Below are 16072 nucleotides of genomic sequence, written 5' to 3'. Positions count from 1 at the left end.
GACCAAAGTGCAAAGTCAGTGAATCAAGTTTTGGGCATTCGAAAGAGTTGAAATTCTAAGGGTTTTACTTTTTAACATTATAATAATTATAAAAGCAATCTTAAAAGGTGTCATCTTGATTTCATGTCCCATACACTGTATGCCATTTTACACTAACTTTATTTTATATGTTTGCCCTCTCGCAGAAAAGTATAGCACTTGGTTTTGGTTTAACATGGGATTAGTTTCAGGGCATCCTCTTAGTCAGGGGCAGTAAACTTACAGAGTCCCCTGGCAACCTCATGGTGATGCCAGGACTGGCTGTAGTTTCTTAAGAAGTGTACAGACATGAGAGTGATATCGACCTCCTTATCGAATTATCCAGCAAAGAATCTGTTTCAGCATATTTCTCCAACAAATCCTGTTAACACCACATCACACTCTGCTTGAGCAGCATGTCCAGTCTTCTTACCAGTCCAGCTCGGCTGGGTCGTCCACCCACAGAGGAGGCTACTGAGCTGACTGAACTGATGGAGGAGCTGCTGGGGCTGTGGGCCAGAGACGAAACCCCCATTGCTACCCTCTTACTCTTTTTAGCCTTGGCTGGGCTAGTGGAGGGGAAACCGATGCGGATCACCTTGTGGATCGGAGCAAACAGGCCAAACTTGGGAAGACACTGAAAGTATCTGCAAGAGTGACACGACAGAACTGTTTTAGATGTATGTCACCAATGCAGCATCTGTTTACTTAGAGAGTTCCCACTGCCTTTAGTTTGGATATTCAAATAAGGTTATTAAGCACTTTCACAAACCTTTCAGAGCATAGAAAGAAAAAAGGAAATAAATACACAATAAAACAGAGAAGCTGTCACAGGCCCTAAGAGCAGTCAGAAGATCCTGCATCAGGGGTCATAACAAGCAATGTGTGAGTAATTATTTAAAATTAATACAGACTTTAATCTAAACATTTTATCTCTTTAAAGTGCTTAAATATTAAGGAATGGTTTTATGTCTTTAGAACAATATTATTGTTATTCTTTATAGATTTTCTACGGTCACTGAAGTTATGTATAGAATATACAATTTTATATATTAGCCTCAACCGCTATACATTTATCTGCCCGTGTGGTCACCTAAAGCCTCTCAGGTCAGATAACCAGTGTCCACATGAAGTTCCCTGGGCTCGATTTTATGTAAAGGGAAACTTAGCACTAGCTTACACCTTATACGACTTAAGTGATGATTTTTACTATTCAGTTTGCCAAATACTTAAACAAATAAACATATAAATACATTTTAACTTAAAAAGTTATACATGCAGACACTAATAAGGGCAGAAACTAACGAGGACATTAATTAACAAGGACAATAATTAGCAGTTGCTATTAAATAATCTGAATACATTTGATGTATAATTCTGTTTCTTTTTTGATATTCTCTTTCTTTAATTACATTTAACAGTTTTTTTTATTCATTCCTAAGGACAATATTAAATCATTTACTTTGCCTGATGTCATTATAAAATCTTTACAAACCTGTAGGATAAACTATGAATTCCAAACTAGCAAAAATAAATAAATAAATACAAACACAAGAGAAACCTCTTGCCTCAAGCCCAAAACTGAGGGTCAGTCAATGCCATTTCATGGACAAACAGATGAAAGCTGAGAGAACAAACAACTGAACAGATGGATCCACAGTCTTACCCTCAATTTCCTTGTAGGGGAAAAAGCAAAGGAATGTGGGAGGTTTAAAGCATGTAATTTGTGTGTGTGTGTGTTGTGTGTGTTGTGTGTGTTGTGTGTGTCTACCTTGTACCAGCTACGGCACCATCATTCTTTCCCAGGGGCTCATCCAGCTCCACTCCACACCATTCCCCCTTGGCGAAGTCTGTCTCCCCCATGTAGCGTATGACTCCCATTTTTGAGCCTCCAACCTGACAACATTGAAGGAAAAAAAGATGCACAGATACACTTTGTGATAAGCATGGAGACAATAAAAGAATACATAACATAACATTATTCGTGGACCTTCACTTTGTCCACCATAATCAAATTAGATGTGATACAATTGTGTGTTTCAGAGCTTTTTTCTGTTTTATGGGTGTGTTTATATTTATTGATATTGGTGTATATGTCAAATACCAAGAGACATTCTGAAGATATGAAATATAAATATCATAAATTCTTTAAACAAAATTGTCTCATATTTCATATCTGATATATCATAGCTGATAATTTAGAAGCAATGTCAATTTACTATTAAATATTTTGTTCACAATATAGTCCTGACAATTTTCCTCCTGTAGAACATCCTGCTTAGGATGTTTATAGGATCTTTATAAGATCCTTATAAACATGTTTTTGAATATGCAAGCCTTATCATTATGGATGCATCAGCCATGATAATGTATGGATGTATTTTTTGTTTTAAGATACTCCTGAGATAGTAGTAGTGTAATTTTGCCAAGCTTCAAGCTAAAGCATAATCCTTACATAACTCACTAATTAAAGTTTCTGATCAGCTGTGAACAAACAGAGGCATGCAGACCAAATCTGACCCTTTAAATTTTATAGAAAAGGTTGGCCCTTCAACATAAGCGTACATTTTTCCTTTTGAAATGCAAAACCTTTGCATATTTTCACAACTCTAGTGTAGCGAAATAAATGTAAATACTCGGCTTATGTAAACCCCATTAACCATTAGTTAATAACATATAATGATATATTTATTGAACAAAGTACGTCACAGTATAAGAGACATAGCAAAAAACTAAACAAAACACAACAGTCTTAGTAGTTTAAAGTTAGAATGGTTGACTGTTGATCTTGTGTTGATAATCAATGAATTTGTAGTCTCAAAGTGTAGCACAACCATAAACTGGCTCACACCAGTCCAAATACTAACCACTAAATAATAACGCAATATATTTCAAGTAAATAATAAAGTATATTTCACAGCAGAACAATGAACTTGACAGACTCACTACCGCTGTCTGCTCAGCTGTGATACTACTCTGCTAACTCGTGCCAGAATCTGCTAGACAAACTATGCATTTCTGACACATCTATTCTTACTGAGTGACATACTGTCAGTCAACACTGATTAACCATTAAGGAGACGAATATGATATTTTAGTAGTCTTCTAAATTTATCTGACTGGCTCCAGTGTTATGATGTCTTTTGCAGAAAGTGGCTGTTTTTAGTTTGTTTTTTGTAGACTTACAGGCTTGTACAAATCATTAGATAAATATTATCAGATATATAGCCTAAAGACATAACGTATAAAGAGCTACATTAAATATTTTGTCACATTTCTAAATCACTAACCTATTAAGAAATGTATTTTTTTTAAATCAAGCATTATAATTGTCAGAAAATATTTATTGCAAGTTCCCAGAGCCCAAGGTATTGACTTAACATGCCTTGCTTCATTCTACCTGTTTATCTCAAACAGAGGAAAGTGGAAAATCTTCACATTAGAGATGCTGGAACTGGAGAATGCCCTTTTCTTCAATAACTGTTGGCAATTCCGATTTTATACTGGATGCAACATTAGCAATTTACTAAAGCACAAAAGAGGAACCCAAATAATGGATATAGGGTTTTAAGACTATATGTGTGGATTAAACAGAGATGTCTCTATGAAGATGAACTCTCATTCAAATCTTTTTCTTTGTGCCTGGAGATTTATTGAAGGAGCCTCATTCATGCCAGTCAGAAACAGTTTCCTGTGAGTAGGACAAGTCTAAAATCCACAGACACAATAACACTTGTGGGGCAGTCAGCATATGAAACTGAGCAGTCCAGCTGCTAAATGTCTTTCACACATGGCGGCCATATGTCTAAGACACAAAAACTAATCACCGTGTCCCACAGTTCACTATTTCCGTTATTGAAATGAAATACAAGCCAGAGGATACACTACAGCCAAGCTTGCTTAAATGATTGTCATCCTTACATTTAATTGCCTCTGCAATTTTACTTCAAACATTTGAAAAATATTTCTCAATACTTTTATTTTTACTCTTACAACCTAACATCTTTATTCTTTACCTGAAATAAATTTAATTAATAGAGATACATTATTACAATCCCATGCCCAGGAAACTGTTCAATGAATATGCAGAATATAAGATGTAAGAAATGGGCAAGATCACAAAAGTTTTTTATTTTTTATTTTTTGTCCTTTCGGCTTGTCCCGTGAGTTCAGGGTCACCACACCGGATCATTGTCCACATGAAAATTTGGCACAGTTTTTGGTACAGCTGGGGAGGGAATAGGCTATTAGGGGTTCCGTGTCTTGAGTAGAGACACTTCGACATATAGCCGGGACTGGGGATTGAACCACTGACCCTGTGGTACCAGCTGAGCTACAGCCGCCCCCACTGAGCTACAGCCGCCCCCGAAAAACAAATGTGTTGATACCCAATCTGCTCTTTTTAACAGATAAATATTTGATATTAACATTCTCAAAACAGTGGATTTAACATAGGACTGAATAGAGGCACAAACAAAAAAATGGTGTGATAAGTCAGCTTTTTATTGTCTAATTAATATTCCACTCCTGCACTGACTTGTCCTAAGACCACAGAGGAGATAGTAGCTGGTGTGTTGCAGGAGATGGTTTATTGTGGGCAAGACTGTGTGATGTCTCAGTGACTCAGTGTCAAAATACCAGCAGTGTTCAGACAGTCACCAGCACAAGCCCAATCTTAGCTCCTTATATTATCATCTCAGTCCTTTACTCAAAAGGTGGTCAAGACATACTACATCAGAAATCACCCTTGTTGAGCTTCTTGTGGCCACAAATAGAAGCATTTCTTTGTTTTTCTATTTCTTTTGATGGCAAGTTTTAATCTGGGACTGGGTGTATTGGCATGAAACTGTTGATACATTTATGGATAATATTGACATTTGATCTACATCAGAGGTTTTAATTATTTACTGATTAGACTGAATGGAAAAATAAACTGCTTTTATTTTGGTACAAATCAATAGATTTGGTAATTTTTCCAGCAAGAACTGAAAGAGAATCCGCAAAAAACCTTCTGTATCAAGCTTCTCAAATTAGACTTTTAGTTGGATAAAACAAGGCATTTAAAGATGCCACCTTCACCTTTGGGCTGCTGTGAAAATAACTTAAGTGCAAGAACAGAGAGCATTAGCATTGTCTTTGTAAGCAGTTTTGTAAAGCCCCACAGAGCTGTTACAATTGAATCCTTAAAATCCTTAAAACGAATCATGACATAAGAAATAACAAACTTTCCAACTTGTGCTAAAGAATTTCACAGCAGTCATTTGAATTGCTTTTGAAATGCCTAAATAAACCCAGCTACATCTCATGTAACCCTGAAAGAAATTCCTCATTTAACCTCTACCAAACTTGAACATACACAGCCTTTGGTTAAATGCTACAGCTAAAAGAGGAGAGACAGCTTTGTGATTCCCGTTGGTGCTCAGGCTAATGGAGACAGTGATCATGTGTTTAGCCTCTGAGGTTGTCTCTCTTTTGGGAAACATTTCTGCAGTTCGTTTCTGAAATAGTCTGGCAGTCTCCAGATGACCGATATTTAGTCATAAACACAGACTCACACACAGTAAAAAGAAAAGTTTGACCTGCTAAAATGCAAAGATGCCCCCAGTTGAACAAAATGGGAGTAAAAATAATGCATTCTACTCTGACTACTATCACATAATTCAATACCAAGTGGAGAAACGCAAGTATTTGCTTTGTGTCCACAATTTTTTATATGAGTTTCACACTTTGTGCTCACTTTACAAAATTTCTGATGCAGTGTAGTATTTCTGACATCGGAGGAGCGGCACAACTGGCAGCACATCCAAGCCTCTGCACTGAGATAGATTACACCTGAAAGGCTTAGGAAATAGATAGATTCACTGATCAATGTGTCAGCAGTGGTCTCTTCTCTCTTAAGTGCTGAAGGTAATCCAGAATGATTTACAATGCTGACCAGTAATAAGACTTCTCATGCTCCCATTTTCAAACTGCACAGGAGCTGAAGTAACTATCCCCTTGTCTATCAGTATATTGAAAGAGATTTGATCCAGGTCACCAAATCAATGCAGTAAACATTTTATAGACTAATGGGAAAATAGGCAAAAAACTGTGAATGCTTACTTTGCCATTTTATACAATCATTGTACTGACCAACTTTTAATATGAAAGGATGGGCTACAGGACAAAACATGCATGTACAAGGATCACTTTTAGCTCTTTCAGTGTCACTGTTCTATTTCTAGTAAGCAAGCTCTTATAAACTGTGATAAGCTGTGATGGAGATGAAAGCAGAGCTAAAAGGGGAATAAGTATTGGATTTACATGTATATGGCTCCAAATAAATGCAAGTATGTCTGCGGGATGTAAAAGTAAATTGGTCTGCATCAGAAAATGCATGCTCCAATAACTTCCCTATCCCATGCTGTGTATATACTCAAACCTTGGAAGAACAAGTTTTAGGTACAGTGTATCTTTTAAACATAACTGCCCCAAATTTACCTCAAACTAAATTCTTTCATTGTCTTTGGCAATTTAAAAAGCCTTCATATCTGACTTTTTACTGACTTTGTTGTCTAGCTTTTGATCTGTACTTCCTGCATGTTGGTTGTATGGTTAGGCTTAGGCCTCTCTTGTAAGGTGTGAGCACTTAAAATAAAAAACTTCATCTAAATCAGTAGCTGCTGCACTCTCCATTCTAAGAAATCGTGCACAAGTGACATGGGAATAGAAAACATAGATTGACAGATACGATTTTAAAACACAAATGTACAAATTCCAACACCTTATGAAGGTTTTCATTATGGCACTTGGGTAAATGTCCATGACATTCCCACATCTGATGTATGAAGAATAGCCACAAAGTAAGAATATGTTCCTTCTTCCTAAAATGCACAAAATCGGCTATATACTTTAAATTGATTTAATTACTATATTTTCTTTGATATTGCCTTCTTAATTGGGATACAAAATGCCTAACTAACTAGCCATTTGTTTTTCATCACAAAAGTACTTACCAAAACTCGATCTCCCACTCGAAGATCCTTATCTCCACCTTTCTTTACTGAACCACTGTCAGACATGTTGGACCCAGATTCATTGCCTGTTTTCACTGCACTGTTCAGCAAACCCTCTCTCAGTGGGACTACCACTCTCTGCCCAGGGGGGGCGCCACTGCTGCTCTGCTGAGTCTGATTCTGGGCAGAGATCGAGTCAGCAGAGTGGCTGTCGCTCCCCTCTCCAACCGGCTGTCGGGTGAGTTTCGAGGGTCGCGTGAAGATGCCCTGGAGGGCCTGGCACTCAAAGTAGCGCACGCCACTCACTGAACCATCATTTTTGCCAACGAGGTCATTTAGAATCACGCCTGCCCACTGTCCTGGTGCAAACTGGGTCTCTCCTAGGTAGGCGATAATTCCTTGTTTGACGCCGTTGACCCAGACCTGTTCACCCACTGTGTAGTCGCCCAAAACATCATCGCCCTCTTCAGAGATTTTAGTTGGTGTGATGGGCTTCAGTGAAGTGCCTGGAGGAAAAGAGAAATAAGAGTTATTAAATAAGAGTTATTATTCATTGTGGCCAATGGCAACACAAGGGTTTTAAATAAAAAAGCAAAACTGGCACCTGGAAACATGAACAGTTCTTAATCTAAGCTTTGTAAAACATGTACTGAAATTACATCAGTGATTTTTATAGCCGTAAACACTGGACATTGTGATGACATCCTCAACCACAGTCAAGGAGAATCGCCTTTAAAAAAAATCTGCTTGTGTGGCAGGATCCAGCACAACAGTGTGGTTTGTGCAAGATTAGGCGTTTCTGTAATTCCTCCTGAAAAGTGGGTCAGAGGGACGTATCTGTGATGTGTCAGTGATTAACCCTGCCATGAAGCCCTGTGATATCGCCCGTTTGACACATAAATGAGCTGGAACTGTTTTTTTTTTTCCACAGCAGTCTGTAAACTGAGCAGGGCACCATTAGCACGCGGTCTACTGAACTGCACTGCCAGTAAAAGCCTGTGTTTATCTGTGTGGGTCTGTGTGCAGGGATGGCTGGTGCCAGGGCAGTGTCTTTGACACCCTGAGAGAGGGCCTGGAGCTCTGTGGGCCCCAGTGGTTGCGCTTTATGCCCCAATTGCTCCCATATGTTGCGTTGGGAGACATGTTCGGCAGAAATGTAAATGGCTACAACTTCAAAGGGATTCTAACTTGATGATAGAGTTTGTCTGTTTTTAAGGAATGTGCTGCTTTCGTGTTTGTGCTTATTTTAAGAAAATTATCATTTTGCTCAGTGATTATTATCAATTAATTATCTAAAAGATTAAATTTAGGATACATTTTAAAGATCCAGACCATTTTTTATTTTAGAATCAGGGAACAATTTTGTTCTTTGCTGTTTGCGTACACCTTACACAAAAATTACCAGATGAAAAAAAGGTATTGACAATTGTAACATTTAAGCACTCAGGTCCCTCATTGATCAGTAATGTACCAAAATGGATGTCACCCAGGGAAAACTGACCCACAGCATCAGTCATAAGTTTCTCTCACCCATGTTGTACAATGTTTTCTAGCTGGCATCACAGATGGATCACGTTCTCTATCCAAAGCAACAGAGATGTTTGGAAATGTACATCAGAAACTCACTACCCAACAAGTTAATAGCTTAGTAAGGCCAAGACTGCACTTAACCTTTGGCCATGGATTATTATGCCCAAATTAATATATAGAATATGAAAAGTATTTATAATTTAAAACATCTCTCAAACTTCCAATGTGTGAAAATACTGGACGTCCTGCAGTCTTAGGGTCAGTCTGAAATGTTGATGCACTGTCTGTTGAATGACATAAAAAAGTACTGCAAATGATTTCCTATTGCACTTGTGTAAAGTTTGGCCATGCAACACACTTCGATAGTACAGCTTGAAAACATGCTAGATTCTAGGTCAAGGCAGTGATTAATGTAGATTTGTAAAAAGTTAAACATGATATATTTAAACATATATACTGATATGGCTGCTATAAGGTTATATTGGCCAATACTATACAGTTATGCTGCCTTTACAAGAAAGAGTGACTGACAAAAGATTGTACTGTATTCAACAAATTCAATTTACAAAAGTCCTGTTCTGTTTCTAATTTAAGGAAGATTTTTGCTTTTTGTTCAACCAATTCAACATGTGATATGGGCCTGCACCGACATGAAAACCTGATCTAACCCATGATTTTTGTTGCTGGGGAAACAGGAGAGAGAGGGTAGAAGGATCTCTGGGCAGACGGAACACTGGAAACACAGCCCTTACTTTGACTATTGTGCTAGGCCACCTCCCACCACCATCTGAATCCCACTATTCATCAGCTCTGCACAATGAAACCTCCACAGCTTCCTCCTGTCCCTCCTCCTCCCCCCAATTATCCCCTCATCTCTCCCTACTTTGGTTACACACACCACTTTCTCCAGCCTCTTTGACTCTGCTTATTTATGATCATTTTCCACAATGACTATCACCTTCACTCTTCAATACTTTTTGTTTTACATGGGGATTATCAGTTATTTGAGTTTGGCGGTGCTGTGTAAGGCTGAGCAGCACAGGCAGCAACAGATGGAGGGAGGCTGAACCTGATTATTTTTTACTTTTTCACTTTGTTGTTCAATCTAATATCTTTCTGCACCAAAAAGCTATTGACACTGACCGTGTTATGTTCCGTGTATGTAGAACAGACCATGAGGTGCAGGGTAAAATTGTAGTGGGTAAGGTACCATTTAAAAACAGATGTTCTGGACAAGCACACAAAGGACTGACAACATGTAATTATGCATCTAATTGTGGATTTGTGCATTTCTAACTTCCTGTTTAATATCTCAATAGTAGTATTGGATTTACAGGACTGTTTCATCAAGGAAAAACAATAAACAGCAGAAGATATAACAATTACACTATTGTGGAAAATAAAAGTTGGCAATATGGAGAGATATATGCTTATCAAATGTATTAGTGAGATATGATAGAGAGCTGCAGTTTTAGTCTAAAAATCAAGTTTAGGAATCTTAAACAATACCTTTAACTGTGTTAATGTGGCATGAGCACTAATTGAGTTGATGCATTTATATAAGAGCAACAGCAACCAGTTATTATCCAGATGAAGCTCCAATCCACACTCACAGTTAAAGAGTCGGAGTGTGTTGTAAATTTCTGATATAAATGACTTCACAGGTGGGTTGGAACTGAGAAATTCATCTTGAGTGACTAATAACGATATTGTCAAATGCCTCATTTTAAAATATTAAAAGAAATGAGAAGGTGGTAGATAAAAGGTGCTGATGGTCTGCAAAGCTATGAAATAATACCATCCTTGCAAAGAGCCTATAAATGTTTTTTGTCACTCAACACTAAAAAGACCGTAAACATAGGTTACAGTAATCACTGTTTTGCTGGAATAAACAAGGTGACAAGAGTTAATAGAAGAAATGAAACACAATACTGTACACAATATTGTAGATCTATTGATTTAACCCCCCCAAAAAAGTGGACGTGTGCTGCCCAGTGATATAGAGGCAGTTGTCCACAGAATTTACATCTCTCAAGTACAGGAATAAAGAAATTGCTTGATCAAACTACTGAAACACAAGAATTTGTACAAGATTTTTAGTATGTTAAGTCTCAAATAAATAAATAGTTAAATAAAGTAAACTTACTCATTTAATAAAGGTCAGATTCCATTTTGGTAACTATAGAACTGATATTGGAGGAAAACGGATTCTACTGGTTACACTTTCAGCAGAAGCCAGAAAAGCACAGTTTAATATGACGTCAACCAACTACACTAACTACTAACTAAACACTAACTAAACAACTCTCAGCCATCTTTCCATTTTCTTGCTATTGTAAGTTAGCGTTTAAAGCCAAAAGTAAAAAGACTACAATTTGGTTTATACTAATTTGCCATTAGTATGTTCGGCTACTATACGAATGTACAGTAGCGAAGCTGTGAACTGTCTAAACAGAGCTGTAGAGCTTGAAAAAGGAAATATATACCAACTACAGCACAGCTATTTCTGTTAAGAAGGTTCACAGGAGACGTGGCATTGCAAGAGGTGGCACAGCTCTATTATGTTCACATCAAAAGCAGCTGGTGAAAAGGCTCAGATACTTTCCTCCTTCATTCACTCCTCGACTGTGGCTTCCTCAAGGGGCTGAAACTGTTCTTTAAATTTAGGAAAATAAACTCTGCCAACCGCAGACACAGTGGCCTCTTCTCACAGTCTCCCCAGTGAAACCAGCATACAGGGGGTTAATATTTCGATTATGAGGACAGGTTAATGAATATTTGGGCAGGGACCTAATCTTTCCAAGTTCTCACTGAAGCATCAATATCGTCGCCTTATCCTATTGAGAACATAATGTCATAATGTCATAATTTCATAATAGAATCAAAGACTGCATGCTGGCTATTAAAATCTGTATTAAAGAACTTTCCAAATACAGTGCTGGTAAGCTTGAAATTACATGAAGCAAGTTCAATGGTGGGAAAAGAAAGCAATGTAATGTCCATCATGGTTCTTTTGTGGATAAACAGGAAGTGAGCAAGCAGATTAGTTCATGTGTGGTAGATAAAAACTGTTTAAACCCACAAGCGAGATTTATGAGTAGTCACATAATGACTGCAACCCAATGCAGTGGCTGAGTTCAGGAAGATTTTAGACCCAGCTTTATCTGTTACACGCTCCACAGAGAGAGAAACAATAATGAAAGCACAGGGAGAATGCTCTTACTATGCTCACAGATTTACAGACATCAGTAAGATTGCAAATCACATTGTTTTTTGTTTTTTTTATCTTATCATTTGGTGCAATCACGGTCAAGGTAGTAATACAACTTCTAATATGAAGTAGTTTTGTTATTCATTAGGCAGGATGAAACCATCTTAAAAGTCCTTCTCAACTAAGAAGTAATATTTACTGCATGAGAAACAGAATTACTGTCCACATCCAAACAAATATGACCCGAGTAGGACAGAAGCCACATTTCTCCACAGCTCACAGAAGTTCTGCTTCTGTGAGAGTTAAAACAAAAACCATTACAGTGCACAAAATTAATGACAAGCAGAAATAGAACACTTCCTGTGTAGAAACAACTTGTTCAACTGTATATAGTTATATAGTTGATCTTATCATATATAGTTTAACTATATATAGTTAACCATAGTCAACATGAACCATGACACACTTGTAGCTGCCTCTGATAGAACAAGAGGACTTTTGGCAGAAAGTGCTTAACTTTGGTTAAGAAATGTTTAATTTTGGCAGATGTACAGTAGGAGTTACTGCAGGAGCAAAATCATTATTCATTATATATACACGAGTCATGTTTCCGATGAATGTAAGTTAAGCAATGTTCACTCTAATTTTAGCTCTGGTCTCCACCAACATTTATGAGAATGTTGGCCCATTAGCTGTGTGTTCACCAGCTAGTTTCTATGTTGGGTGCTGATGAGGTAGCATACAATGAGCCAATCAAAGCTGGATGGTGAGAGTAAACCGCACTGGTATATGCAAAAGCACTGAACAGCCACTTGTGCGATAAAGATCCACGCTGTCTGCGGCAGGGATTTCACTGACTATAGGCCCTCTTCTTCAAAAACATGCCAAATCAACTACTCTCTGCAAGAGAAACTGAACAACTTTTATGCACGGTTTGAGGACAACACCATCCATCCACAGATGCTCCCACGGCCATGGAGGTACTCCACCTGTCGACAGCTGAAGTGAGAGAGGCCTTCCCCAGTGTCAATCCACGCAAAGCAGCAGGACCACATAACATCCCTGGACGTGTGTTAAAGGACTGTGCAGAGCAGCTGAAAGGTGTGTTTGCAGACATCTTTAACACATCACTCAGGCAGTTGTGCCCACTTGCCTTAAAAGTGCGACTATTATTCAGGTCAGGTCAAAGAAGTCAAACTCAGCCTGCCTAAATGTTTTTTGCCCTGTGGCCCTCGCACCAATTGTGACCAAATGTCTGGAGCGGCTGGTTCTGAAACACAAACCTGGAACCCCTACAATTTGCATATAGGGCAAACAGATCCACAGAGGAAACCATGTCCACCACACTCCACCTCACACTGTCACATCGGGAGAGGAAGAGCACCTATGCCCGAATCCTTTTTATCGACTTCAGCTCAGCTCTTAACAAGATCATTCTACAGCAGCTGGTGGAAAGGCTGAGGTTGCTAGGTGTGGACTCTGCAAGCACACAGTCAGTGTGGGCAGTCAGACATCTACACTATTATGAGACTAACTACAGACTCTCTAGTTTTTTGATTTTGTGCACTGTCAGGTCATGGTCTCCCTAAAGCTGAGGGGAAACTGCAGGTGACCTTTTCTCATTTCACAAAGTAGTTTAGTCCACTACTAATAAAACAAAATGAATAGTTAAAAAAACAAAGACAAAACTGCCTAACATCTTAAAGATTGAAATTAACACTATGCATATAACACAAAGAAAACTAATCCAGGTCTGAAATATAATTTGTTTTTATATAATTAATCATTTTCTTCCATCCAAACAGCTGGAAGTTAACAAGCTGCACTGGAGGTATTTGGAAAAACATTGGAAAATAAAGTTAAAGAAAAACTTCTCAGTTTCTATATGTGTGAAACCTAAGCTGATGCAGCTGAGCTCTTTGTGAGTCATTTGTACAAATAAATAAATGACTTCCGGTGATGAGATGTAATAACTGGAACAAAGAAATCCCTTTTATTCTCCACAGCGTCCAGACGAGGAAGTAACTTACTGTCTTTAGGGACAACAGGGCTGGATGATCCACCCGCTGAGGTCCTTCCCACTGGGCTGGAATGCTTGGGCCCGCGGCCAGGGATTTTCAGTCCACTGGACTTGAGCATATTCATTCTTGAGTAGCAGGGAGATGGTCAGGACCTGAGAGCTCCTCCCTGGGTAATGAAGGCTTGTGGATCAGGCACTAGATGTGGGAGCGGTTGCTGTCACTCTCCATGTTAAGCTATTTGGTTGAGAAAGGTGGAATAAGTCAGTCACGCATGTGGGAACGATAAAGAGAAAATTTAGGCAAGTTGGAAGAATGAAGCCTGATTTAAAAGATGTATGTTTGTGTGTCAGCAAACAAACTAAAACACGTGCAATTTACTGCCCAATCTTAATTACTAGTCATTTTGCATGTCTTTTGTTATTCCACAGCATGTATTTCAGCCTCATTACGGCACTGAAAAACCTTCAAATTAAACAATCCAAGCAGGACAGAGAGCCATGGTTTGCCTTAACTACTTGCAGCTACATTATTGTGTACAAAAGGGTACACCATAATTAAAGAGATTCAGGCTCCATTACATCACTGTGACATCACTACTACAATACTGTGACTGTGAACCCTTGCCAAAGAACACCTCACTGACCATAATCCAAAAAGTTAAGTTTGCTTGTGTGTTTGTTAAAGTTAGGTATGCCTTTGTAAGGTCTGTTCCTGAATGTTTTACATTAGACAGGTTTTAAGACTGACAATCCAGCTGCTCGTTTAAAATAATGTTATTACAAAAACATGATCATTGCCTTTGCCTGCTCATATGTCTCAGTATGTCTAGGCTACTATAAATAACACCAATTTTCTACTTATTTATTTTATGTTAAACTTATAATTATCCACAGAGTATTAATATGACTGCAAACCAATGTAGGCCAGTGCCCAAGTGGAGCATGGCCTACAAATCATCAGTTTAGAGACCATTAAAAAGATACAATGCTGTTGGAGACACAATAAACAACACACATCTGGCTGATGCTTAGACACTGGGCATTAGGAGAGAAATCAAGCAGATTTCCGCCAGAGCTAGTCAATCGTTTTCCGTATCATGTACTCACATCCAGGTGAAGAAAAGGGGGCATTTTGATTTTGGAGCAATCAATTCCATTAAACCTGTCGAGAAGGATGGTTTTGCTCTGAATGAACTCAAAAAAGGCCCTTGAGTGTCGCCTGCTGAGATTTTCTGAAGCCTGGTCTCCTGTACATACAGACATTCATTCCTTTTCCAGTGGAAAAGTGATTTCAGTGAAGACAGGGCTGAATCGTTGGGATGCTAATACGCACCTCAACAGAATGTAAAACAACGTCAGTTTGATCCATTGTTGTAGCTACTGCGGCAACGTGCTTCAGCCTGTCCTTCACTGAATCCCTGCCTCGCCTCAGTCCCCGACCGGATACGACTGCATAAAAGCTCACGAATACAGAAAAATACTCACGTCTATGAGAATTTAAAGCGTCCGGGCGGTGTTCGACAAGCCGCTAACTTTGAATTTCTAGCCAGGAAAAGGGGGACTAGTGGCTGCCACTCCCTGGGATGCAAATATGGATGCTGAGCACAGACTGAAAGGCAGAGCCAGCGTGGATCAGTGGAGGATGGCAACAACTGCACCGGTAATGGCTCAGTAATCCGCCTGCTTCACCGCTTCATGTTTCAGCAGGATATAACTGAAGCAGCTCCCAAAGATAAACGACGTGTAGGCTACTGCTGCTGTAAAAGCCCGACGTTGGCACACGGGTCCTCACGGCTCCAGAACCGAAGCGCAGCATCAGCAACAGCGAAAACCAACTTTTCTCCACAGCGTCTCTGATATAACACGCTAACACACTCAGTCTAGACTCTCGGATAGCCTCGGAGGATGGTTTCGGCTTCTTTTGGCCCGTGTCGGCGTACCCACACTGCTATGGGGTTGTTGGTTTAGCACAGCCTCCCTGTGACTCAACCCACCGCCCAGACTGAACAAAGGGGCTGGAAAGCGGAGCCTCCTGGGGTAGAGACGCGAGGAGTCCACAGTGCAGCGCATCTCCGTGACGTACTCCCTCGGAAAAGATGTGGATTTAAACTGACCATTGCCGCTCAGTCTAAATACATGACTCACACCATGACTCATGACTTTTTTTGAATGGGACATGAATAAAAGCCACAAAACGGAATATTTCGCCACGTCTGACACATTTATGGCGAGACTGCTCGTTTGCGTTATCCGCCTCCGCCAGAGCAACTTCATTTATAAAAGTCAAAGTTTTGCACG

General features: G+C 39.1%; 1 protein-coding gene across 5 annotated transcripts in view; it reads right to left on the bottom strand.

The window, feature by feature from the left end:
• The window catches only part of clip2 (CAP-GLY domain containing linker protein 2), a 33451-nt gene extending 17626 nt beyond the window's left edge, over window positions 1-15825 (bottom strand). For 3 of the 5 annotated variants that reach the window (XM_067492080.1, XM_067492082.1, XM_067492083.1), the window contains exons 1-5: window positions 15260-15825; window positions 13785-14009; window positions 7014-7519; window positions 1790-1914; window positions 452-665 (exon numbers count right to left, since the gene is read on the bottom strand). In XM_067492080.1, coding sequence (XP_067348181.1) covers window positions 452-665; window positions 1790-1914; window positions 7014-7519; window positions 13785-13899 — 960 coding nt within the window. In that variant the 5' untranslated portion in view covers window positions 13900-14009; window positions 15260-15825. Of the gene's footprint in view, window positions 1-451; window positions 666-1789; window positions 1915-7013; window positions 7520-13784; window positions 14010-14881; window positions 15097-15259 lie in introns of those variants that run through there. The other 2 variants (XM_067492084.1, XM_067492081.1) reach the window with 2 other exon arrangements.
• Window positions 15826-16072: the final 247 nt, after the last annotated feature.

Source organism: Channa argus, chromosome 22, assembly GCF_033026475.1.
Source record: "Channa argus isolate prfri chromosome 22, Channa argus male v1.0, whole genome shotgun sequence".
Lineage (NCBI taxonomy): Eukaryota > Metazoa > Chordata > Actinopteri > Anabantiformes > Channidae > Channa > Channa argus.
This window is presented reverse-complemented; position numbering and strand designations above follow the sequence as displayed.